Source organism: Aquila chrysaetos, chromosome Z, assembly GCF_900496995.4.
Source record: "Aquila chrysaetos chrysaetos chromosome Z, bAquChr1.4, whole genome shotgun sequence".
In the NCBI taxonomy this organism is placed as follows: domain Eukaryota; kingdom Metazoa; phylum Chordata; class Aves; order Accipitriformes; family Accipitridae; genus Aquila; species Aquila chrysaetos.
In genome coordinates this window covers 63,004,286-63,028,856 of record NC_044030.1, presented here as the reverse complement: position 1 = coordinate 63,028,856, position 24,571 = coordinate 63,004,286, and the positions used below count along the sequence as shown (strand labels likewise).

Sequence of the window (24,571 nt, the reverse complement as noted above, 5' to 3'; positions counted from 1 at the left end):
GGACAAATTTTGCTCTCAGTTACATAAATACTGCTATTTGTTGAGCCAAACAGAATTTTATCCATGAATTGGAAAAAAAGTTACTCTGCCTAAGGGAATGTTGCTGCAAGCCAACACCTTTCAGAAAGAAATGTCGCATTAGACTTTACTTGCAAAACCTCTCTGGAAAGCCAAGGTGCCCAAAAATCTCTGTGCTCCCTTTAGGAGGAGATATTTAAAATTTGCCATTTTTTCTCCACCCTTTCCTTCACATCTTGCATTTTTGTTTACAAGAACACTGAATGCAGGAACGAAGCAATCTTATCCCACTTTGGTAATGCTTTATTCTCCCATTCTACTTTCATCTCATTTTATGCGCACATTCTGATATGGTGAATTATAGCACAGGATGCAAGACAATGACAAAGCAGGATCTAGAAGCCAGTGGACTTGGGATTTTTCTTTTGTGTATGTTTGAAAAACACATTTTGGTGCCCAGTCCTCAACTAGCAGCTGAAACCAGTTAGCAGTGCTTTGGTTTTGTTACCAGAAACCTTTCTAAGTCAGATTTTAGTGAAAAAGGACATCAGGTAGGTGACAGATTTTATTAAGTTTATGTTTAAAATCATTCCCCCCTCCCCTCCAGGCTGACAACCATTTCCATAGAAACAGAGGTGGAAATGGACCATTAGCATCCATGACTCAGTTTAAGCTACTAGCGGTCAATTTCTATCACTGAAAAAAGAGCTTGAATTAGTGAAAATGGGAGTTTTAAAATTACCCTTAAAAAAATCTTTTGATGTATTTTTGTGCAGTTGCCAGGCTGGGTCTCTGTGGAACACAGTCACAAAGGCACTTGGAGCCAGCAGGGAAGCAGAGGAGAAGGATGAGAAATCCAGATCACAGGCAATGGCTGGAAGTAAAAAGCAAAACAAAAGGCAGATGAAACTTTGGGGTTCTAAAGCCCCCAAATTAAAATGCTGATTTAAAATTGCAGAGACTTGTTTTTTACAGTTTTTAACAGTGACTTTTTAATATCTCTGTTTGAAAACCAAATTCTCAAGTCCCTTTAACAACTGCAGCTATACTCTTCAGGAATTCACTTTCCTTGGAAAGGTGCAATTACAGGAGAGAAGCAGCTATCTAGGTCAGGGGCATACTTAGCTACTAATCATATATACCGTGATACATAGTTTTACTGGTGCAGTCTACCTCCCAAGACGTAAAATAAGGAATTCCAAAGCATCTTTTGCTATGTAATTGCAGAATGCTGAGCTGTAAGAACGCTGGACTTGATGTCTCTTGAGATTATGGTTTAACAGCATGGTGCAGATACTGAATCTCACATTTCTTTTATTGTGGTGAAGCTTCATTGCCATTAATGACATTACTCCTGCTTTCTAAGCATGAGAAGCTTCCTTTGTGGGAAATCAGGGCAATCAAAACCAGTTTTGCAGTGGCTGCTTTCAAGCCTAAGTGTGCATGTGTTGTGCTCTATTTGCACATTACATCAACCACAATATTCGACTGCCATTTTTGCTCTTGTGTTCTTTGTATGCAGTTAAAGGTCTACATGTTCTTTCTGGAGTTCATACGCACTGCACAACGCTTTAAAAGCATCAACTAAGAGTCTGTGCTGCAAAATCATACTTCTACTGGAAGACAGAACAGCACAGCAGTTTGGATGCCTAGGGCTCAGTAGCTTCTCCTCAATTTGGATGAGTTTCACTTCCCTTGCAGATGGTTAAAGGATGAAAATTACATGCTTAGTGTTTGGGTTTTTTTGGTTTTTTTTTTCAGGAATTCTGCCTGATTTCTACAGTGCATTGATATAAAGGTCAAATTCCATCAGCTTCTGCCAGAGAATTCTCTGAATTTTGTTCTTTTTTCTAGGACACACAATGAAGCAGTACACTTGCTTTAAAAATGTTTCAACTTTGGGGGGATTTGTTAATTTCTTTTCTTCCAAAAGAAGTGTTACCTTTTTAAAGTATTTGTTGATTTCTGTAGTAAGCTCCATTATTTCAGCATTTAGTCTTCAGCATTGGGTTGAGTCCTTTTTTTCAGTCTCCAAAGCTCTCAGAAGTGAAAAAGAACATGATGTTCCTGCAGACTGCCCAGGACACATGCTTCATAGCTGTGCCAAATTTGCAGCTGACCAATTGGCCTACGTTGCAAGAAGACTCATTTTCAAAATTTACAATCGTTTTTTTTAATGTGTGCCAGATAGGCCGATTCACTGTGAGACTTCTTTGATTTTATTGACGTTTAGAGCCTCATCCAGTTCCCAGTGAAGTCAATGGGTGTCTTTCCAGTCCTTATAGCAGGACTTGGATGAATCTCTAAGAGGGCAGAACTGTTTCCTGTCACTTATTTTGCCCACTGAGACATTCAAAAGATCACTGACCCCCATTCTGTACCATCGTATAATAGCATTTATCCTATAATTTAAAGGAATTGCATGATCTTTAAAGGTAGCTACCAAATTAAAGGTGGCAACTGACTTAAACTAATGAATTCCCCAACATTACGCCTTTCATGGAAATGGTAATAGTAATGGTGTTATTTTGTTTGATTTCTTCCAGAAATAACGTGTGCATTTTAGAGTCTTAAGTCCTGCTCGCTGAACATGGCGGCATGTCTGGGTAAAGGAAATGCATGAACAAGCAAGTGTTAGGCATCTAATCTAAAATACTATGATGTGATTTCACTAGCAGAATTTTTAAAACAGTGGAAGCAGGCATAATTCAGCCATAAAATGTTTTGATTAGCGTTTAATGTCTGAAACTATTTCAGACTGAACATTTCAGCTTACAGTGCACATAAACAGACTTCTGAAAATCAGCATTTGCAAAGATGAAATCATAAGCTGGAAGACTACAAGCCCAGATGACTTTTGAGTCTGTAGCCAACAATAGCATCCACTCTGCAGCGTAAAACCAACAGGGCAGCAGCAATGTTTGTATATGTACTCGTATGTCTATGTTAGTATACAAGCACAAAAAAACTTGCATACTGTACATGCTCTGATGCCACTTTTTCTGGTGCGTGCAAAAAGAAAGAAAACAAACAAAAAAACAACTGGACAGTTAGGGCTTTTTGCTCCATTCACTCACCAAACTATTAGGGGGAAATGAAAGAAAATTAAGCAGAATAATTCCTCTCCCCAGTTCCTAGGAAGATTCTTTTCAGCAGCTTGAAGCAGCACAATATCAGTATGGTGTACATAGGGAGGAATGAAGGAGGCAAGATAGCCTATTTAATGAAAGAACTCGACTTTTTGGTACCCTACTTTTCTCTCCCTGTCTCAGTGTCATCCTCCATCTCTGGAGTCCTTATAAGGAAACACACAGAAGAGACAGAAATTAAAAACATATATTGTTACAAGAAAATAAAAGAATTTGTCCCATAGAAGAGTTGGTGCACACCACTTCTCCCATACTTCTGGTGAAACCTTACAAACACCTAATAATTCCAGCACAGCTGAAGCTGTCACTCTCACAATTTTCTGGTATTTGAATTCAGGTTTGCTTAGGACCCTAGATTCCTTGAATTGGTAGATCTTCATGCATATTATTTGGCACTGGACTCTTCACTCCAGAAAGTTATTGGAGTAAGACTCCTGAAAACAAAAAGAGAAAGTTGCCTATGTAGGCACACAGGGATGTGACTTGTATGAAGTGGAGCTAAATTAGGGTGACATATCAAGAAAAGTTTTTGTTAGTGATTTCTACAGGAACATGAATTGCTACACCAGATAGAAGACTGGGAGAACCACTTACAATGCTATTGCTCAAGGCATTTGAGAATAGGCTATATGGAACAATTTTGGTGTGGAGAACATGAACTAGAAGTATAATGGGCCCTTTCCATCCCCACTTTCACCACAATCTAACATAATTGAAAGTGCATTGAATGTTTTTCTGCTTTTCTGTTAAGAGAAGGGAAATGCTATGAAATCAGTTAAGAGAAGCACTAAATCTAAAACCAAGCAATTATGGAAGAAGTGATGTTAGACTGTAAGAAGAAAGGAAGAACAGACTTTCCTCCAAAAAATGAGCAAAGAAATAATAAAAATCTATGTCACTGCAAACGTTAACATTTGATAGTTTTTCTACAATGGTTTTAATTTCCAGTTGTATTGTTTCCCAGAGAGAAAACAAAGAAGTCAGTCATAGAAAGCTGACGAGATCATGCTACCTCAAATAAAATGAGAAGAGAAGGCCAAAACTAGGAAAAGCAATAGCCCAAGACCCCTGGAAAAGTTCTTCCAAGGCAACTTAGAGTCACACAACGATGTTAAACCTATTTTTCCTTTCCTTTACTTTGCCTTTGCTTTTCTTGCTCCCAACACACTCATCTCCATTCCGACCCTTGCCCCACCTGGACAAAAGAATACAACTGTAATGAGAAGGACCAAGAAATGTCTTTCCATGAACCACTACCTCTGGGGATCTACAAAGTCTGGAATTTGTCACTATACCAGGAAAGCACAATATGAAAATAAAGGAAATCTGCCTCAGCTACTGGAGTTAGTCCAGTGGCTAGCTAAGGTAGCAGCCACTGTTTGTTTATACTACAATATCATTCAGAAGGTTTGTGTGGACTGAAGTGTTGTAATCTTAGGTGCTACGTAAGCACAAAGGCAACCTTTCCTTGGGGCAGGAATTATAAGGTAAAATAAGTGTGTTAAGGATGTGGTAACCAGTGAAAGAGAAGAAGAGGGAGGCAGCAGCTAGAGCACGTGCCAAAGAAAGGGGCTGAGCAACAGGTCTCAAGTCACTGTTTCTGCCTAAGACAATAACGAACACTTCACTTAGACAGCTGATACTGTCCATGAGCTTAGCAGCACATTTAGTCATTTCACCTCCTTGTCTGAACAAAAGAGTGGCTCATACAGGGGGAGAATCTGATCATGAAAACTGCAGACTGCTAAAGTGATGCAGGTTGCATGAGGGTGTGTACATGTGTGTGAGGGGGAGGTCATGTCATCTTTCTTGGGTTTTGCTAGGAAGATTTCTTTGCTGTCCCCTGCATTTATTTGCTGACCACTATATCATCAACAGTAGTACCAAAAGTCTATGAGGGTCAGTACTTCAAATTAATTACCTTCTGTATGCTGTGTTTCACGGGGTGAGTTAGGTAGTATATCTAGTATCAACAGGCTCTACTTATTTCTCGGAAATACACATGTGGGAGAGTGGTTCTGGGCTGCACACCTGGCAAACAGAGAGCTGAGACTGCTGGAGCTGACCACGGCTTCATTATTCTTTTCTGCCTACCAGCTATACCCATAAAAAGGGAGGCTGCATAAAAATATCCTTAGGGCATTGCACCAGAGAGTGCTAGTGGTGAGGAGAGAGCATTGATTTGCCCCTACAGTCAACAGGTCTGCACTTACAGCCATGCTGCTGATCTTTAATGGAAGCATGAACCTAACTGCAGGACAAAGGGAAATGGCCCCAGAATGCAACAAGACAACCGGCTCCTCTGAAACCCTAACTGAAGTGGCAGTAACACTTATATTGATCATGAAATCCCCTTTTTAGGAATATTTATTAAAAATGAGCCAAATTTCTCTCTTCATTTATTGGTAACAACGGATTTTTGAATCCTATCACAGAAGCAGATAAATGCTCAATTAATAAATGAATGGTTATGGTTCTGAAATAATACTCAGTTCCATATGGGCTAACAAATTGCTTGGAAAGAGGCTGATAAAAATCTTAGATGCAGAAGAGGAAATTGTTACTAGTTCCTTGCTCAATTATTTTTACTTTCAACGCTGCCTCAGATAATATTCATACACTACCCACTGAAGAATTCCAGCTCTCTTTCTAAGAGATAAGCATACCCACAGCCAAGATGTTCTCATAAAAGATTAAAATTCCTTCCCATATCAACAACAAATTAGTCATTCATTTTCACATGTTGCCCTCTGGAATCAGAAAAATATAAATTATTAACTATTCTTATACTCCACTTTCAAAAGCAACTATTTTAGTTAATTGCTAGTTTGAGCATGGCTTAAAAACAAATGAGAAAATGTACTGTAAATGTTAGCACTCAAGTATAAAGTGGACACTACCAGGAACAATATTAGCACTTAGCAGGGAGATTTGAGGAATAATTCTTCATAGAAAAACTCTTAATACAAAAAAAATTTGCTGAAGACTTAATTTTCCTACATGGTAGTATAAAAATGGATCAAAGTATTTAGGACACTATTTCTGTGTTATGTATCACTTATAACTAAGACTGTATTTTGTTCCCTCCTATAGTGGAGAGTACTTTTATTGGTAGATACAGGAATATGGTTACACGCACTTGTGACTATTTAAGAAACCTGTGTGGTAACCTAATGATAAAATCCAATGAAATCTTATCTTTTGACAAGATGAATAATTATGACAAGAATATTTAACGCTTTAACTTCATAACATTCCAGAAAGGGAATCCTTTAAACAGATCTGTCTGCATTACACCCTTTTACTAGCAATGAACCCAGATACATAAATAACCCAGTGGCATAAATAAATACATGCTGGTTCACCTCAGGTGAGGATTGACAAGCAGGCTTCAACAGGGCGCAACACAAGGACGTGGGACAAAGTGGTTTGATTCCTTTGTGGGACTAGATATGACAATGGTTTTCTAAGGAGTAAAATCTCTTTTCAGATGGGTAGGGTAGGTCCTGAAATTATAAGGAACATTCAGTGGAATATATTTCACCCAGAGTTATCATGCAAGGTAGTGGACACGTGCAAATAAAATATCAGTCAGCAATTTTCTGGCGTGTGACAGCGGGCTGTACCTGCCTCTTAAAGCTTCAGTTCTATGAATTAAAAATTATATTCAAACATCAAAGCCATCCCAGAGAATGTTCTTTTTTCTTTCTTACTCATGAATCAAGCTCCCATTGGACAGAGTTGGTGACTGATCACAGTGCCCCACCAGAATCTTGTCCAGCTCTTCTGCAGATGAGAAGGCTCCAGCACACAGGCTGTGGCCAGGTAAGTTGGACAGAACAGACTGCAAACACAGAACTTCATACTGTCTGCTCAGACTATAGTATAAACAAAGGTTGATGAGAAGCCAGGATTGTTGAATTGGCAAAGATGTAGACCTACCAACCCAGGCCTATGTTCCATGGGCACATATGGGAAGAAGAAGTTGCACACTTACTCTACTGCTATAGACCAGGTGCAGGATAAAGTTAATATGCAAAGTGTGATCTCACCTGCCACAAACCAGGCTATGCAGACTCCTAGCAGGTGTCTCAGCTTTGCACTGCTGTCCTCCAGTGGATCTGTGTGTTGCTTGATGCATTATGGAACAGAATTTACTGCCACTAGCTGGAGTCTAACTGCAGGGAAAGCACTGAGACTCAGGCTTTTCATTCTGGAAGTCCTCAGCTTGATCCTAAGCCTGACTGTCCACTCCTAGCAACAACCCTGAGGGCTGCCGTGCTTCCCTGCTCTACCACGCTGCACCACTGAATCAAGGTCATGTGCACAAGTCAAGCCCAACAGCAGTTTTCAGGGAGAATGAAGTCTCCAACAGAAACAGCACAGCAATAGTACTGAGCACAGAGGGAGGCACTGGTTGACCTAAGCCCTTTACCTACCTCTCACCTCACAGCTCCCCAGAGTGGGCCTCTTGTTGCAATGCCTGCTCCAAAGATAAGTACAGCTGGGGCTTGGATCCCACTGATGCATCTATCCACAGGGCATAAGCCAACAAAAATTGAGAGCTACGGATCACATCTGTTGCTGTGAAGACATCCCTGCAGCAAAACTACTGAAGGGATCTGTCTTTTTACTTGGAAATAGTAACAGAAGAGCAGTTTTCTCCTTCTTCTATAACCACACCAGCCTCATCACCCAGCATAAGCTATATCAAGGACGTCTCCTTTGACTGAGACAGCCAGAGCAACACACTGAATATCCTGCTGTCTTCAGGGAGGGAGGGAAGATTCTTCAAGAAATACTGGGGCTTCAGAATGAATACTGGCATGGGAAGTGAAATCTATTTCAGAGTACCTCCAAAAATTGTCTCCCTTCAGCTTCTTCTTGCCAAGGCTCACTAAGATTCCATGCAGGGCTGATACGATGTGAAATATAGCACTGTGCAGGAAACAAGCTCACCAGTCTTACTGGAGTTACTTAATTCCCATTTTAGCTGTTACATTACTGTATGGGACCCAGATACATAGATCAGGCATCCATCCAGGCTGTCCCTGTTCCCACTACAAGCAGTGGAAGAAAATCAAGCTTGTATTATTATATGATCACAGTCCTTACAGAGAATTGTAATGCTTTATTAAAACCCCAGAATATATGATACTCTCCAAGTTGAAATAAGGTAGGACTCCCAGTCCACAGTGAAGAAAGTCTGTAGATTATAAGCTCCTTGACTTTTCTTTTGAATAAGGTTTTTTTTTTTCAGTTGACTACTCCATCACCAAAATGCTATTTTAAGCATTCTCTGCATTATTTTGTAGACCATTAGCAACCACACACACACACATACACACAAAAAAAAAGACACAGGGAAAATTTTCAGTGATTTAAAACTGAGATACTGGCCTGTGAATTCAACAGGCCCTGTGTTCCCCCAGCTCTCCTGAGTGTAGCACCATGGGGTAGCACATGCAACACAACACACACTGTTCACCCAGACCTGCCTCTGCCTCGGTCTACTGAAAGCAGAAATGCTCTCCAAGGACAACTGCTTACAACTTTTTTCAGAGGTGAATCTACCACACATGCCCCTATAACTCAACTTCCACGTGGCTTATATTAGCCACATTTTTGCTCTTCAGCTTCTTCCATTTTGCTGTTACTACAAGCAACTGAGAATCAGTTGTGGCTAGACTAAGGCACATAACTCGGGCAAGGCACATCATAGGCTCATCAAACTTGGAGTTTCTCTGGGTGACACTTTAGTCATGAATATCTAAATTAGATTTATTATCTAAATATCTAAAGGCATCTGTGCTGAGTGTTGCACAAGCACTGACAGAAGCCAACCTTGCAGGGATACTGGTCCTCCCTGGACCACCATTTTCTGCCTCCTGGCCTTCCAGAAAAAAACAGACAGTAGTCCTCAGGTGCTGTGGGGCAATCTGAGATGGGGGATTTGCTTCCCACAGTCCAGCCACTTGGCAGTTTTGAATTCAGTCACATACAAGAACAGCCACAGTTTCAGAACATGTCACACGGCTTTAATAGCACTTCCTCTCATCAGCTTCCAAGAAAATGTTTTGCTGTAGCAGCAATTCTGTCCTGCAATTAACCATGGTGTTTCTTACAGTGCACCTCACCATATCACTCTATTCCCACAGTCTATACATTTTGCGGGGTTTTTTTCCTATACTCAAGCCATCAGCATCTTCTGCTTCTTTTAAGACTTTGTCTCTAGAAGGACTCACAAAAGTCAGACCATTTTTTTCTGTGCCACATTCAAGATGTTTTATGTTGGCTACAGTCTCAATCCATTTCTGTACTGAGTTCAGCTATTTCTTACATCTTCAAGGCTGTCACAAGATCCCTCTGAGATCTGACTTACGATATGACACAGCTGATGAACTATAAGTTCCCCAAATTCCTTTACTTTAAAAAGTGATGCTTCAGGAAACAGGCCAGAGGGCAGTCCTGTCTCTTAAGAGGCTGGTGACCCTACCATAAGCCACAGTTGCATCACATCAAGGGTCCTCTTTTCAGCAGCAAGTTGCACTTCATAACATAGTTTCTGCTTCAGACAGCTGGCACACTCAAACAAGGGCAGTGAGAGACCAAACCTTGCTGCAGACAGCATAGCTCACTTTCATGAGGGGTATCATGGTATCTTTGCACAAGCCCCTGATTTTTGTTTGCCTTCCAAACCTATGCCTATCCAAAAAAAACCCCAACCCCCTACACAGTAACTAATACTGCTGGAGACGACATGGCTCTGTTTTAAGTCCATTTCCCTCTCTTGTAAAGGTGATTGGGAGATGCTCTTTTTCCAAAATGCATTTCATTTCCAAAGTCATACAAAAGTGAATACTTGTTCTCAGATGCAACGTGCAATAATAATGCACAAATTCGTGGCTAATGGGCAGAAACTACCATCCTTATCGTTGAATTTCCACTCTTTTCCTCAGACCCTAAAACCCTACTTTAAAACTGTGGTTTTCTCCCCCACCACCCCTTTCTTTGTGGTTTAACAGATAAAGTCGGAATGGGAGGAGGTTTTACCGCTTTTGCTGCATGTAAAAACATTAAATTATTCTGTTATTCTGAGGCTCGCTGATAGTATGAAGATGACAACTGAACACCAAGGATAGCATTTTCTTGTTCTGCTAGTAACAGAGGGCTTCTTTGGTTGGGTTTTTCAGTTTAGCAAATTCTTAATGTATTTGTCTTGATATGAGCTCCTTGAATTTTTACCTCCATTTTTTCCCCAAAATAACATTCTTCTTTTCCCTATTTTTTATTTTTTGCAAAGGATGAAATTTCTAAACAACTATTCAGTTTATACTGAAATATACTAGCTCACATGCCTTTGTCAAATCCTGTTTTTCATCTTATTAAAAAGGTGTCCTAGTAGCACAAACCAAATAAATATTCTTCTAGAAATGTCACATATTGACTCTACTACATTCCAAATGACAATAAAAGCAATTCAAATTTCATAGAATCACAGACTCACAGAATAATTTAGGTTGGAAAGGACCTCTGAGGGCCATCTAGTCCAGCCTTTCCAATTTGCTCCAAGCAGGGCTAGCTTCAAAGTTAGATCAGGTAAACAAAAAAGAGGTTCCAAACACTAACTGCTCATATAATTGCTTGTTTTACACTGACATTCATTTAATAGTTTTGTAACATTTTTACGATAAGACATATCTTCTTGTAGTATAGCAACTACGTTGACACAAACAACACAAACACCCTACTCAGATGACAGGCACAGTTAATGATCAATTACATGTGCATATGTATTAGTATACATGTGCACTGAGGAGACCCACGATGAATCATCCTGTCCTATAGCTGCAAGGTGGAACTGGCACTGTTAGTTCCACTTGCTGTTCCTACCAAGGAAGAGGAGTAGAATAATAAAGGCAATTTGCTGCCATGGATTTCCCCTTGAAAAAGTGAGGGGCAAATGTTCTCAGCCTTCTCAGCTAAGTGAGATTTAAGGAAGCCTGACTTTCTAAGGTGCAGCTCACAGCACCTATATATCATTTTGAGCTTGCGAGAATGACAGCTGTCATGTGTGATAATATTTAAAATGAACGGGTGGAAGCCCTGTTGCTGCACTGTTAGTTAGCAACAGAATACCATGATACAGCTAATTAATCATATTGCAAATTTGTCTCAAAGTTTAAAAAATGATAGCTCTGGCCCATCAGATTAAACAGCAAAGATTCACTCATTTATTGCTGCAATAAAAAAGAACTACTATCCCAGGCCAGGCAGCAAAAGGAAACTGAATACACTTTTCTTCTGGCCCTGAACTCCTACTAGCTTCACAGGATGAGCCCTAATTTTGTATTTGCTTCCTAGTACTGTAATTGTTAGAGATGTCACTCAAGATGTATTTTATGTAGGAGCAACAGCACATGTTTCTGCCTGGCAGAATTTGGATTATTCATGCCCATATTGCAGTGAATTTCACAGGCTCTACAAAAACACGTCTAAATTGGCAAGCTTTCCAAGGCTTGGTCTTACATCTTTTGCACTTTGCAAGAGAAGGGGAGGTGCCACCTATCAAGTACCCATATTGACACTTACTGTGATGAGTGACTCTTATGAATAATTGATTTAAGGATCCAGGATATCTCAGACAACTGGTAGTAAGAAGTGACCTATTGTGCCTCGATGTTATTGGAAGAAATTAGACAACTCTTACTCTATGCAAACTGACACGAAATGACTAAATGGTCTCAACCTAAATGGAACTGCATTTACTTCTCAGACCGAGCTCACTACTGCAGGATGCAGAATTCCCTGTGATCAGCTCTCAATACCAAAACCTACAAATGGCATCTTTAGGAACACAGTCTCAGTAGAAAACACATCTACAGAAGGCCCTGGAAATTTAGATACATTATTACTCATGGGGGTTTTATTACTCCCGGTGGTCAGGCAGTGCTCATAGATGTCGGTGCACAAATGATACAGCACACGTGAAAACTTCCAAGATTTCTGTTCACACTGCACCACTTGGCTACACAGAAGACATGAGTCTTGCACGGCTGTCAAACCTAGACTTTTCTATCACTTAGCGTACAAGCACTGAAAGAGCAGAGGAGGAATTACTCATAGATTTCATAAAAAGCAGAATCCATGTTTATGTAATTTTATATGGTTGAAAGATAAACACAGATGTTGCATTTGAAGATACAATATTTATAGCACTATTTTATCAATTACACTATGCTTCAGACATGGAAAAATATTGTCTATTTATTTGTCTTAATAGTCTGTAGATAAAAAAAAAAATCCTTCCAGATTTTAAAACATTTCTTGACGAAATGTACATTTTCATACATTTAGTAAAATTTACGAGACTAAAGAAAAAAATTACATAAAAAGTCAACTTTCAGATGGTTAAAATAGTTTGGGTTTTTTTAAGTGTAATATTTTGAAGACTTTTATGAACACAAAGTAGTTTCTGGCTGTGATTTGCACACGGAAATCTTGTTTTCCACTAGTTTTGTGTTTCAGAAATGTGCTGCAAAGCAAACTAGAGATACTCCTTGCTAACAGACCATATTGCAGAGGTAAGGCCCTCTGCTTTTACAACTACAGTCATCTGGTTTTCAGATATCAGGTGGGAGCAGGGGAGTGATTTTTGGGCCCCTTTGCTTCTGATGGGAAAATTTAATTAAGAGAAAGTATGATTTCTCAGAGTTTGTGTCTTCTTCTGATAATTCATATATACGTGCACTTACAGAACCACAAAAGGCCTCCAGCGGTCATCTATTCCATCTCTCTGGCTGAGGCAGGACAACCCGTATCTCTCTAGGCAGCTGGTTGACTAGCCTACCTAAAAACCTCCAGTGATGGAGATTCCACCACTTCCTCAGTTGCCTTGTATCTTAAAGAATGGAAAAAAGCCTTAGATGCCCACCATAGCATGAAATGAATCATAGACTGGAAACATCTATAAAGGGAGATATGTCTGATTAGCTGAGATACCAACATTTATTGCTGATGTCAGGTTTTTGGCCGGATAGAAGCCATTCTATCCTTCCACAGAACTGAAATAAATTAAAATCAAATCACGCTTTGATGCCCAGCATGACTGGCATGCTGCTAATCAGCTTCCTTCCAGTTTTAACATGAAGGTTGTCAGGCTTACTTCTCTGATTCTTAATATGATAGCAAGCTTTGCTTCTTTCTTTCCTGGATTCCTATATCTTATTTTTAGCTCATTCTTTTCCTTTATATGTTAAAATGCTTTTAAGCAGCGAAGGAATTTGCTTTTCATGCTACTGTTTTGTCTTCTGAAACACACTTAAAACCACTTTTTTGAACAGCAATATTTTCTTTGTCCTAGCTGTGACAGGAAAACATCACCCTTCAGTCTTTGATGCTTGTCCTTCTTGTGATCCATTTTATTTCTTTTGTATTTAGTTCATGTCTACAATAACTATGGACAGTTTTTCCTGTTGTTTTCCTGACTCCCCACTATGGTCACTCCTTTGAGAATTTTACATGAGTCATTTAGCAATGCGTGCTAGTAGAACACCCTAGTTACACTGTACGAGTTCATTTTCATCTTTGGGAGTATGAAAGAATGTAAGCATTGATTCTCTTCCAACTTCAATCTTCACATCTACTGGCTGAAAATCCCACTGCTGCAGGATTGTACGACATTATGTCACGAATCACAGAACTTTGTTCTGAACTTAGTAAATGACATATGCCATTACCATTCATCACACCTAAGGTATATTCCAATAAAACTCCCCTGCACAGTCTCCTCAACCTTTGCCCACGCTATCCCAGGAGATCAGATTTGGTACTGATAAAATCCACTAATCCAGCTATCTTACTGTACAAATGGATTTGCCTCGATATCTTAGAAGAAACAGAAGGCAATCTCCCTGCTTAAAATGTGCCAGTAAAGAAGAAAAACGGAGTACTGGAAGAGATTTGATGGTCTGGGAACTGTGCTCTCCCTACAGATCCTGTGATGAGTGCGTTTCTTCCTCTCAGTTTCCATACTTTAAAATTTCCTTTCTAAGATCAAGCTGAACTTTTCTGCCAGAGGAAATGGAACTTCCAGGGTAGATTCTCTCCAGTGCTGCATGATCTTTAACAAAGAAAGCTTACCCAGCGGTACGATGCAAAGGCTCAAATCACCTGACTGCTACTAGTACTGAACAAAAGACCTGCTCACGTTTTTATTGCATTCACCTAAGCAGCCTCTGGCAGAAATGCTCAAGAGATCTCCCAACAGGTGGAGACTACAGTTGTCTTCCTTAGAAAGAACAATGGTGTTTGGCTTGTACCTTGATAATCCTGCCCTCTACCCATATTTCACCTTTCCGTCTTTTCTTCTTTCCATTGACTGTTGCCTTTAAATCCCACCTGTTTACATGTTGCCTCAATGACTTAACCTTTCAATTAGTCAAGAATATCCTTCTCAACAAATCTAGACCTAATCAAACATATCTACATGCATTATGCCCGCTGTAAGCTTTATATATGAAAGCTTTATGCAGTCCTTAACACCTCCTGAAAAGCAGCTGAATGAAGAAGGAACCCAGGTTTTCAACTTGTGCACCCACCTCCTTATCAAGCTTTACACTAGAGTACTGCTTCTCAATATTCCTAGAGCAAACCTTAATGCATAGCCTTCACCTACCAAGGTTAGACATAGGAAATTATACCTGGAGACACTGGGATAATGCTGGGGTCTGTGGGGAAAGGGATGTGAGGGAGCTGGAGTGACCTTGAGACAGAAGTCACAACAGGCATGACAGTAAAGCCAGCAAGCGGTGCAACAAAGCAACCTGCTGCTATTGCCTCCCTGCCTTTCCCTCTTTTGGGTCCCTTTTTCTCCTTGATCAACAGAGAAAGCAGCAAGTGAGGTGCTCGAGGGGAACTCAAATGTCAAGTTCAGGGAGGTAAGCTGCTAAAGAAAGCAGAGAGCGAGATGGTCAGCTACTACAGAGGGGAGGCGGGAAGGAAGTCCTGGACCCTGCCCTGGACACTTTCACCTCCAGTGAGGGGCACCGTGCAAGCCAGGAGGGAGCACAGCCATTGACTCTAGTCCTGCATTTCACCTGTGGGACAAGTCTAGTCTCACCAGTTGGGACCCATTACTTGAGAGGTTTTTATTTCCCTTAAATACCCATTGTTAGGCCAGTGCCCAGGACTGGCATTCCAACCAGCCAGTCTGTCTAATCCCCTTCAAAATCCATGCTGTTTTTGCCCTCAGCAACAGCAAATGCCAGAGACAGCAGTCTGGACAGAAGAAATGGAACATTCTTTCTTAACTCTGCTTCTGCCTGCATTTTCAATCCCACAAAAAAAATGTATGAGACAAGAGCTGCCATGTCCCTCAACAATTTCACTTTGTTGTAGTATTTCAATTGCAGCAATGGTTTTGCTTACGTACAAACACCAGTGTCTGTTCCAAAAGGAGTGTTTAGTTTAAAAGTAATTCTGTGTGTTTAGATTGCCATACAGGCTGATGATGGCATTTTTACCATTTTCCAGGGACTGGATCCTGCAACTCCAAGGCTGCAGCCTTGCAGTGTTCTGTCACACCCCTGTGGGGTCACATCCACACTGTCACTCCAGAGGCCTTAGGAGCTGTTGTCTTCTCTCATCTGCAGTCCTGAAGAGAATGGAGTCCTAATGAATAAATGCAGAAATGATTAATGGGCGTCAGGAAACATCCTTCTAGTGTTTCTTGGAAGTTTGCAAAGTTAGGGACTCAGTGGGGAAAAAAGTAAAATCTTCTCCAAAGCATAAGAGGCCATGGAAGAGCATCTTTTAAAGAAATTAGAGCTGATAAGAGATATCCACTTTTTCCCCATACTCGGTACAACCAGATCTCTTGGTTTAGAACATTTTTCAGGAAAAATACCTCCAAAAGTCTAAGGATTCCAAAACCACGCTCACTGACCTATTGCACTTGGCAAAAACTAATGACACCTTGTTGGAGTAAAACTGTTCCACTTTTTTTCTCCATTGTCCATGATCAGACCATAAGCTAATTCCCCGTTTCAGAACGATCAACTGCCAAATTAAAGCAAGGCGGACTCTTCCCTCCCCTCCAACCAACACATAACTCTTCTTTCGATCATAAGACTTCAGGCTCTCTTACTTCACCAGTCCTAAAGTTTCTCACAGGGTATTTCAAGGCCTGATCCTTGCACTCTGTCCATGACAAACGCTTTTTATGTTCTACATAATCTCTTACTTGATATCTCCTTGGCTGCTTTTAATCAGGTTGACCCCTGGCACTTGCTTTCACAGAACGGGTCTCGATGAACCTTGCTTCTTGCACAGCTGCCCTTGCATTCATCCCCTGCCAGCCTGGATGTGTTATGTCTTTGCTTAAACCGTTTTCTCCTCTTTCACAGCGACACCTACAATGACTGAGTCACAGTAACATATGTACGCGTATTTAGTATGTGAAGATAAACAGAGACCTGTTCAAACACAGCACGTACCTCAGCAGCACGACTTTCTTGCTGCAGCCCCGTGGTGTTCTGTCACACCCCCGTGTTTTCAGATCCACTGGAGATTGTGCACTCCCTGGGGCAGGGAATATGTCACTTTATTCCGCGCTGCATGGAGCCTAGCGAACTCGGGCACCGTGCGATGGTAATTAACGCTATCGACCGACGGGCTCTGCTGCTGCAGACACCTACCACCCCCGCCCACTCGGCTGCGCCTGCTGCAAGGCAGCTCCGGCTAGGCCGGGGCTGCGGGGCTTTCGGCGCGGCGCGGGGCCGGGCAGAGCCGAGCCGAGGGGAGGACCGTGGCCCACCGCTCGTCGCCCGCGGCAGGCCGCTGCCAGGCCGCCCCTGGGCGAGCAGACGCGGAGCTGGTGCCCCACGCAGCCTGGGGAGGGACGGCCGCCGGACACCCACGGCCCGGGTACCGGGAGCAGCGCCGGCTGTTTCGTTCAGGGCACAGGCCACCAGCGTACTACATTACGTCGGTTCGGCGGGGGGGGCGGGGGGAGAAAAAAAAGAGGAGAAAAATCCCCGAAGAGGAACCAGGCAGAAGCACGTGTTCCTCTCGCTGCCGCTCCCCGGCCTAGCCTGGCCTTCCGCGGCCGAGGGGGCGCCCGGGCCTCGCCGGCGCGGCCGGGCGCCGCCTCTGGGGGCCGCGACCCCGGACCCCCGCCTCGCCGCGAGCGGGAGCTGCCGGCAACCCAACACCGCCGCCGGCTGCCGGCCCGTGGGCCGCTCTGTGGGGAGCCCGCGGCCGGGGCGGGGGGCGGGCGGCGGGCGGCGGGCGGCGGCGGGCACCGCCCCTCGGCCGCCGTCCGTCAGCGGGCGGGGCGGGGCGGGGAGGGGGTGGTGGCGGCGCTGGTTGGCGGACGCGCCGGGGGGCGGGGCGGAGGCAGGGCCGGAGGCGGGCACGGCGCCGTTGAGGCATTGGGGCGGCGAGCGCGGCCGGGACAGCGGTGCGCGGACTGGAGCCGGGGAGGACGCGCGGCGGGACGGACTCGCGGCGGAGAGCGGGGCGACGCGGCGGCGGCGGCGGCTGCTGCTGCTGCGAGGCGGCGGGAGGGAGACGGCGGCGGCGGCGGCGACGCCGCTGCTGAGGTAAAGCGAGCGCGGCCGCCTCACCTGGCGCTGCCCCGCGGGCGGCCGCTGGGGCAGGGGAGCGGGGCTGGGCGGTGCGGGGCCGTGCGGCCGCCCCTGCGGGGTGACAGGCCGAGCGGGACCGCCGCCGCCCCGTGCAACTTTTTTCCCCTTCCGGGGCCGGCTGTGGCGCCGCCGAGCCCTCCGGCGCGGCAGGCCCGGGCGGGCCGCCTGCTGCGGCCGGCGCCGAGCCCCGGGAGCGGCGGAGCTTCTCCCCTCTCGGCCGGGGGCGGCCCGGCCCGGCGCTTCCGCGTCGGGCAGGGCGGGCGACGCGCCGTGCCGGCGGCGAGGCCCGGCGACCGCGGGGCTGCCCGGGAGCCCCGGCCCCGCCGTGCGGCGTGGGGAACCGGGCTGGTGCCCCCGCCTGGCTGGCGTCGCCGGGGCGGCGGAAGGGGCGTCCGTAGGAAGCGCCGAGGCGGCCCTCGCCGGCGGCAGCGGGCGGCGGGGTGTCGAGCCTGCCCGTCGCCGGGTCTCCGCCGAAGGCGGTCCCGGCGGCTCCGCGGCCGTCCGCGGGCCGGGGAGCGCCGTCTCCGCGCAGCCCCGTCTCCGCGCAGCCCTGACCCGGCGGCGGAGGGGCTGCGCTGCGCCCCCCCGGGCGGGGCCGAAGCGCGGGGACCGAGCTCCGGCCGGTGGAGAGCGGCTGCTCTGCGGCGGGGACCGCCGCCCGGGTGCATGTTGGTGCAGGACTCCCGGAGGGGTTAACTTGCCGGCCTCTTAACAGGGTGGAAGCTCAGTTTGTATTGCTTTCCTAGGTTTTTAAATTACTGCTGTATTAATGTTTTTTCTGAAGTGGTCTTGATGCTCCCCTGCCTTCTTCCATAGTTTTGCAGCCCCTATAAAGTCTCTGACATGTTTCGGAATGGCACGTGCTTTACAGTGTCCACAGTGAAGTTAATGTACTTCTTCCGTGTGTATGTATTTGAACTTGTTTGGCGGTAGAATCTCCGCAGGCTCAAAATCACTCTTTCAAAGATCAGAAGTGGTATAAAGGTATTATAAGCATGCATGTCCTTCACGATATATCATGGACCTCACTTTCTTGCAGAAAATAGTGGTCCGATGTGGTGGTTACCTTCATCATCTCCATTTGGAGAGCAGCAGCATCGTACTTCAGAGATAACTGCAGTTTGAGTTACAGGTGTGTAGACACCTAGTGGGGAGAAGAGTCAGTCTCTGAGGAAATGCCCTGCTTACACTTCAGTTCTCGTTATTTCAGTGCCTCCCTAAGTAAGTTTGTCTGCTCTTCTGTTGACGAAGCTCGTAATTGCAGTGGCGAGGGAAGTTTGTGTTAGGTGGAAGGGAAGTTTGTGTTTCCCTCGGGATTTTTGGAATAAATATGAGAGAGATGTCAGTATGAGGAGATACAGTTATTAAATGTGTTAATATAAAGGTGAAGAGAATCTTTGCTGTCTTGTATAGGGGCACCATATCAGTAACACACACACACCCCTCTGGTTGGGCTGGTGGTATCGTGGATTCATGGAGCAGAAGTTTTTATTCGCAGTCACTAAAGGAATGCTAGCCAGTGTGGGAGGAAATGCTTGGGTACCAGTGGAGTGGGAGCCAGACATCAGTTTTAGTAGGGGGAGAAGAGGGCAGTGGAGGGAAAGCTTTCATGTCCCCTTCCTTTTCCACTTAAATTTACAAGAATCTCTTAACATCTTTCTGTTGAACTTTAAATTTTGTAACTGTTGAAATGCCCAGCATATAAACCATTCTGCTGAAAGGCCAGGATTCTTCCTGAACTCAGGAATCTTTCATTGGGATCAAGCTCTTAGACAGTAAATAAAAAACAAATGAGTGTTTGATTCTTGTACAATACTTCTTCCCCCTTTTCCATTCCACCAGCCAAATGGAAATCCAGTAATACATCATCTCAAATGTAACAATGTTTCTTGCCTAAAGTGTTTGGGTTTTTTCCTTCTACTTAAGATGGTCTCCAAGCTATTTATTTTAAGACTAATGAGCTTAAGCCAATTTGAGTCAAAATGTCTGAGTGTAGGAACCATGTAACTTCAGTTGGAGTAAAGGGAATTTGTTTATATGGGATCTTAACAGAGAAGTAAGTAAAGAACTGTCCAAGAGGGCTCTTTGGAGATGCTGCAGTGTTACCGGGCTGGTGTGGAGAACCGGTGTCTGTCCCTGCATTAAGGCTGTCTGCACAGTTCTTGGAGTCTGAGTCTTTCTCCATCCCCAAACCTGACAGATAGTGAGAATAGAAAAAGGCATAAATCCAAGAAATTCAGCATGGCTCACCCATGGGAATGTCTCCAGGTACATGAACCGTAGATCAGTCAGGAGATAGGATGCTGGGGGCCCTGTACTGAGGGCAGCGCTGAGGAGTGACTATGAACTGGTACTGCAGCTCTGAGCCCCAGGGAAACTGGATTAGGGAAACTTTGCAACCGTAACTGCATTGAGTTGTTCTAACATGCAAGTAAATAGGACCTTTTGTCGTATCTGATTCAGGTTTTGCGTTTTTAAAATACACTTAAAAAACTGTCATAAGCAGTTTTTATGTTATTACAACATTTCCAGTTCTGTATTGTCACACCAAGCATAAGAGACACAAGTGCTCATTTTAAATATCTGGCCATAAAGTTGCTATGATACCTTCGATAATAAAAGATCAGAGGAGCAGGTCAAGTCAGTTAAATTATGCAGTGTTTAGAAGACATACTTCGTTGACTGCCAAAATGCCTGTAGGCAGTAGGAGTGAAATGAGTAGTTGTAGCAGAGCACTTGTTGAACCTTTCTTAAAAAGAAAATAAATATTTCGGAATATTTAATGTAGTCAAAGTGGTAATTTTCTAGCAGGTTTTGCTGTGCATAGTTGGTTTTGATTGGAAACATTTAGATTAGCTCCAACACTTAGATCTAAGGTGTATAAGTACATTTTGTTCCCTTGCTATATGAAATGGGAGGAACCCATGCTTTTGAAAAGGCTTCTGTACAATTTAATTGATACTTGTGCTTTAGATCCTTGTTTCCTTTTTTTCCTCTAGTTCTTTCTTATCTGTACGCGTTCCTCTGGCAGAAGAGGCGAAATGAAATACCAGTGAAACTCTCTTCACATTAATTGCAAACTGTGATGTTTAGTAGGGTGAGCTAAGCAGCATGATTTGTTTTTCAGAAATGGCTGCAGAAATTTCTCATTAAAATTTTGGTGGGAGCTGGATGCCTAATCCACGTGGATAGATTTGCAAGTTGTTAAAATAAATACTTGTGTGTAGGCTTTTTGAAATGAGAAGCCTAATTCAGCCTCAGATAATTCTTTTCTACAGCAAAAACTGGTTGCAAGGGATGATAAGGAAGTTCTTCGAGAACTTACAAGATTTTCCTCTGTGTTCTGTTACAAGAGAAATTGTGCAATAAGCTGCAGGGAATTATATTTAGACCTGATGGGCTGGAGAGGAGCCGCATGCAAATTAGGGATCAGGGTCATTCACTGGCAAAGGAAGCCCATACATATTCTTACAAATACTTTTTAGCTTGTCAGTTAGTCATGTCCCAGGGACTTGATGACTGAGACATTAAAGAAAATGGTGTGGAAAAGAGCTGTCAGAGGTTCCCTGTTCCAGCCCTGTCTACTGGTGTTTTTTCACAATGTAAAAGGGACTGTTTCTCAAAAAAAAAAAAAAAATCAGTTTTCTGTACACTAAATACATAGTATGCAGTCAATATTTTACCTACTGGTATTACACGGCCCCCTTGGGTCTTTTGTTCAGCTGTAGTTTAGGAGTTTCAATGCAAGTTTGAGTAGTTAGCACTTTTTGGTTCCCAGTGTAGCGTTTCAAATTATGATTGGGCTTGTTTTAAGTAGATGAAAATGAGTAACAGTTGAAATAATGTTTAGAAAACTTTCACTGTTCTATATGTCTTTAAGCTACTGTTTTCTAAATTGATTTTTTTAGTCATATTTTTCCTTTTAACTTTATGGTTGGGCAACCTTGAGTCAGATGTTCAGGCCTGTATTCTCTTGCCTTTAGCATAATTGAAGCATACACCCTGATACTTTCCTTCTGCTAGTTCTGCTTAGGTGGTCTGGGTGTGCCTGTTTCAGTTGCTGATTGTTTCCCTAGTATTATACCATAAACACATTAAAAAACATCTGGAAGGTGGGGGAGTGGGGAAGCCCCTCTTTATAAGAAAAAAGAAACATGGTGCTCATCAAGTAAAAGCATTTTGGACTTTTTGGTTCTCCTGCAGATTATGAAAAGACCCCTCCCTCCAACAGGTTTTTGGAATATGGGCTTTGGGGTGGGGATTGTTGCCCATCCTCACCCTCTGCATAAATAGCAGGAGACTGAATACCCCAGTGGTGAGTGTCAGCGCTAGTTACAGTGAGCTCCTCCTGTGTCCTGGCAGACCTCTTGTGGGGAAGGGTTGTGGCCGTGTGTCTTCAGGGAGATAACATGTAAAATCTCGCTGCCAGGTTAGATATTGCACTACAGGGATAGCTGCAGGGCTTAGCCCTCTCACTTTGAGACTTCAGTAGCCATAAGCCACGGAGAGGGAAGCATGCCTCATACTGCAGGGGTACAAATCTGTTTAAAGTAATTAGACAGACACCCTTTATAAAAACACAAGCATTACCCGGCAGATTTTTTTGTGAGGTTGCTTTATTTTATTGTTATTTAGGGCTCTTTTGTAGGACGCAACCTCTGCCAGGGTTGCAGAAAGCTTAAATCATAAGTGGAATCCCAAGTTCACAATCACCAAGAGAATTTGAAATTATTTCACCAGTTTTCTCTTCTCTTTCCAGGAAGAGCATGTGTGCAGAGTTCTGTGGCAGAATATTTAAGGTACGTGGGCTATCTGTGGTGATTACATCTGAAGAAGGTGTGACCGGCTACAAGAATCAGCTGAACTTGAGTATGGAGACCCAGAAGTGCCAGCAAGCCCAGAAGAGGAACTAATTGGAAGAATATTGCTAGACATAGAAGTGGAACACGTACTTCTGCAACAATCATTGACTCACAATAAATACATCAGTAAAAGCATCAGCAGTGAAATGACAGATCCTGGTGCTTTTTGATTCTCTGGTGGATTTTATTACTTAGACATTGCTATTGACATTTCTATTATCCTGTTTAGTACATCTTGAATCTCTCTGTACATAAAAATATAACTGGACAATTGCGTTTTGATACTGTTTAATAACACTTCTGAATGCTAAATTGTTTGCCAAGATGAGTGCCGAAGGATATCAGTACAGAGCTTTATATGACTACAAAAAAGAGCGAGAAGAAGACATTGACTTGCACTTAGGAGATATATTAACTGTGAATAAAGGTACCTTACTAGCACTTGGATTCAGTGAAGGGGAAGAAGCAAAGCCTGAGGAAATTGGTTGGTTAAATGGCTTTAATGAAACCACGGGGGAGAGGGGGGATTTCCCAGGAACTTACGTAGAGTACATTGGAAGAAAAAAAATATCTCCCCCAACTCCGAAGCCTCGTCCTCCTCGACCCCTTCCTGTAGCACCAAGTCCTGCAAAAGTTGAAGCAGAGGGTGAGCAACAAGGTCAGTACTGTTCTGAGAAGGCGTGTGTGTGTCCCATGTTTTTCAGATATTCTCGTTTCATAGAGTTGTCTACTACGTTTATGTCTATAACACCTGCTGGTCAGCTTTTTTAGTGCATGGCTCATTTCAGTCAATTAAGAACTCTTTCTACTTCATAATATTGAGCTCACGCACTTTGTAATTTCATGTGCTTTGTCTCGGGCACCACAGAGACCAATAACTTACTGTGAGGTACATCTCACAGGTTGGACAGTATGCTTATAATTCACAACTCTCAAAACTTAGATGGAGAATGAGCTGGGTAGCATTTGTTTTAGGTTTCTAAGAAGCTGGTGGAAGCATTTGCCTCTGTGGTTCATCACACTCACTATTGAGAAACTTCTTGGTCAATCGGACAGTATGAATTCCAAATAAACAGTATGTTCCTATCATAAGTCTCTTGCTAACAGCAAAGAAAAAAAAAAAAAACCCAAAAAAAAGAGTACTTTGTCATGGAGGTTTACCTGTGGCAGTAAAGGTAAGAGCAGGTATTTAAAAATGCACAATGGAATAATGATAAAGAGAAGTTCAGATTTAACGTTTTTTGGGGGTAGGGCATGCTGTAGAAAAAATAGCACTTATATAAACAAAGGAAGATATTTCCTAGTTTAAACATAAGTTGCTTTCTAATCTACATTTGCAACAGTATGTTGGGCAGAACTCAGAATTTGATCACAACTCTTCTGTTAACAGAAGAAAGTCTTTTTTTAATTGCAAAAACTTTAGGGTACAAAAAACCCAACACCCTTCCTCCAAGTGATTTGTCTTCTTCACCTGCTGATATAAAGATATTTGGGTTTTGCATATCAACAAGCCAAGTCTATCTTAAGATAAGATTTTTACATTGGTCTTTCACTTCTCAGAAGTCTAGAATGGCTTATATTGCTTTAACATCTAATAATTCTTAAATTCTCAGTGTTTCTAGCTGTAGGAAATACAAGTTGTAGTATGTGATCCTGATTCTCACAATGACACCATAGTCCTGAATAGTATCATCACCCTCTGCCTCCATATAAATGTTTATATCATTACTTGCAAAGTTGTGGTATTAGTTTATCAGCTTCTACTAGTGGCATTTTAGGTTACACTGTATTTCTTAAGTCCTCAAACTCAGCCTCTAGTCATTAGAGCCTCCTGGTTTCTCATTAGATTAATTCTGAAAATGAGGCATTTGCTTTTGAAAGAAAATGCTTTTAC

General features: G+C 43.1%; 1 protein-coding gene and 1 long non-coding RNA gene across 4 annotated transcripts in view; one reads left to right on the top strand and one right to left on the bottom strand.

Moving 5' to 3' along the window:
* Window positions 1–298: 298 nt before the first annotated feature.
* LOC115337135 lies at window positions 299–17,383 on the bottom strand. Of its 2 annotated transcripts, XR_003922035.1 has the most exons (4): window positions 16,664–17,383; window positions 15,692–15,839; window positions 3,439–3,601; window positions 299–892 (listed from the first exon to the last, which is right to left on the bottom strand). It is a non-coding gene; the product is annotated as an uncharacterized LOC115337135 (long non-coding RNA). The 2 variants fall into 2 exon arrangements; XR_003922034.1 differs by lacking the exon at window positions 3,439–3,601.
* Window positions 17,384–17,644: 261 nt separating this feature from the next.
* PIK3R1 (phosphoinositide-3-kinase regulatory subunit 1) overlaps window positions 17,645–24,571 on the top strand; it is a 60,693-nt gene continuing 53,766 nt past the window's right edge. Inside the window, exons 1-2 of one of the 2 annotated variants that reach the window (XM_030005188.2) lie at window positions 17,645–17,770; window positions 22,575–23,335. In XM_030005188.2, coding sequence (XP_029861048.1) covers window positions 23,002–23,335 — 334 coding nt within the window. In that variant the 5' untranslated portion in view covers window positions 17,645–17,770; window positions 22,575–23,001. Of the gene's footprint in view, window positions 17,771–18,926; window positions 18,948–22,574; window positions 23,336–24,571 lie in introns of those variants that run through there. The other variant, XM_041121130.1, reaches the window with a different exon arrangement.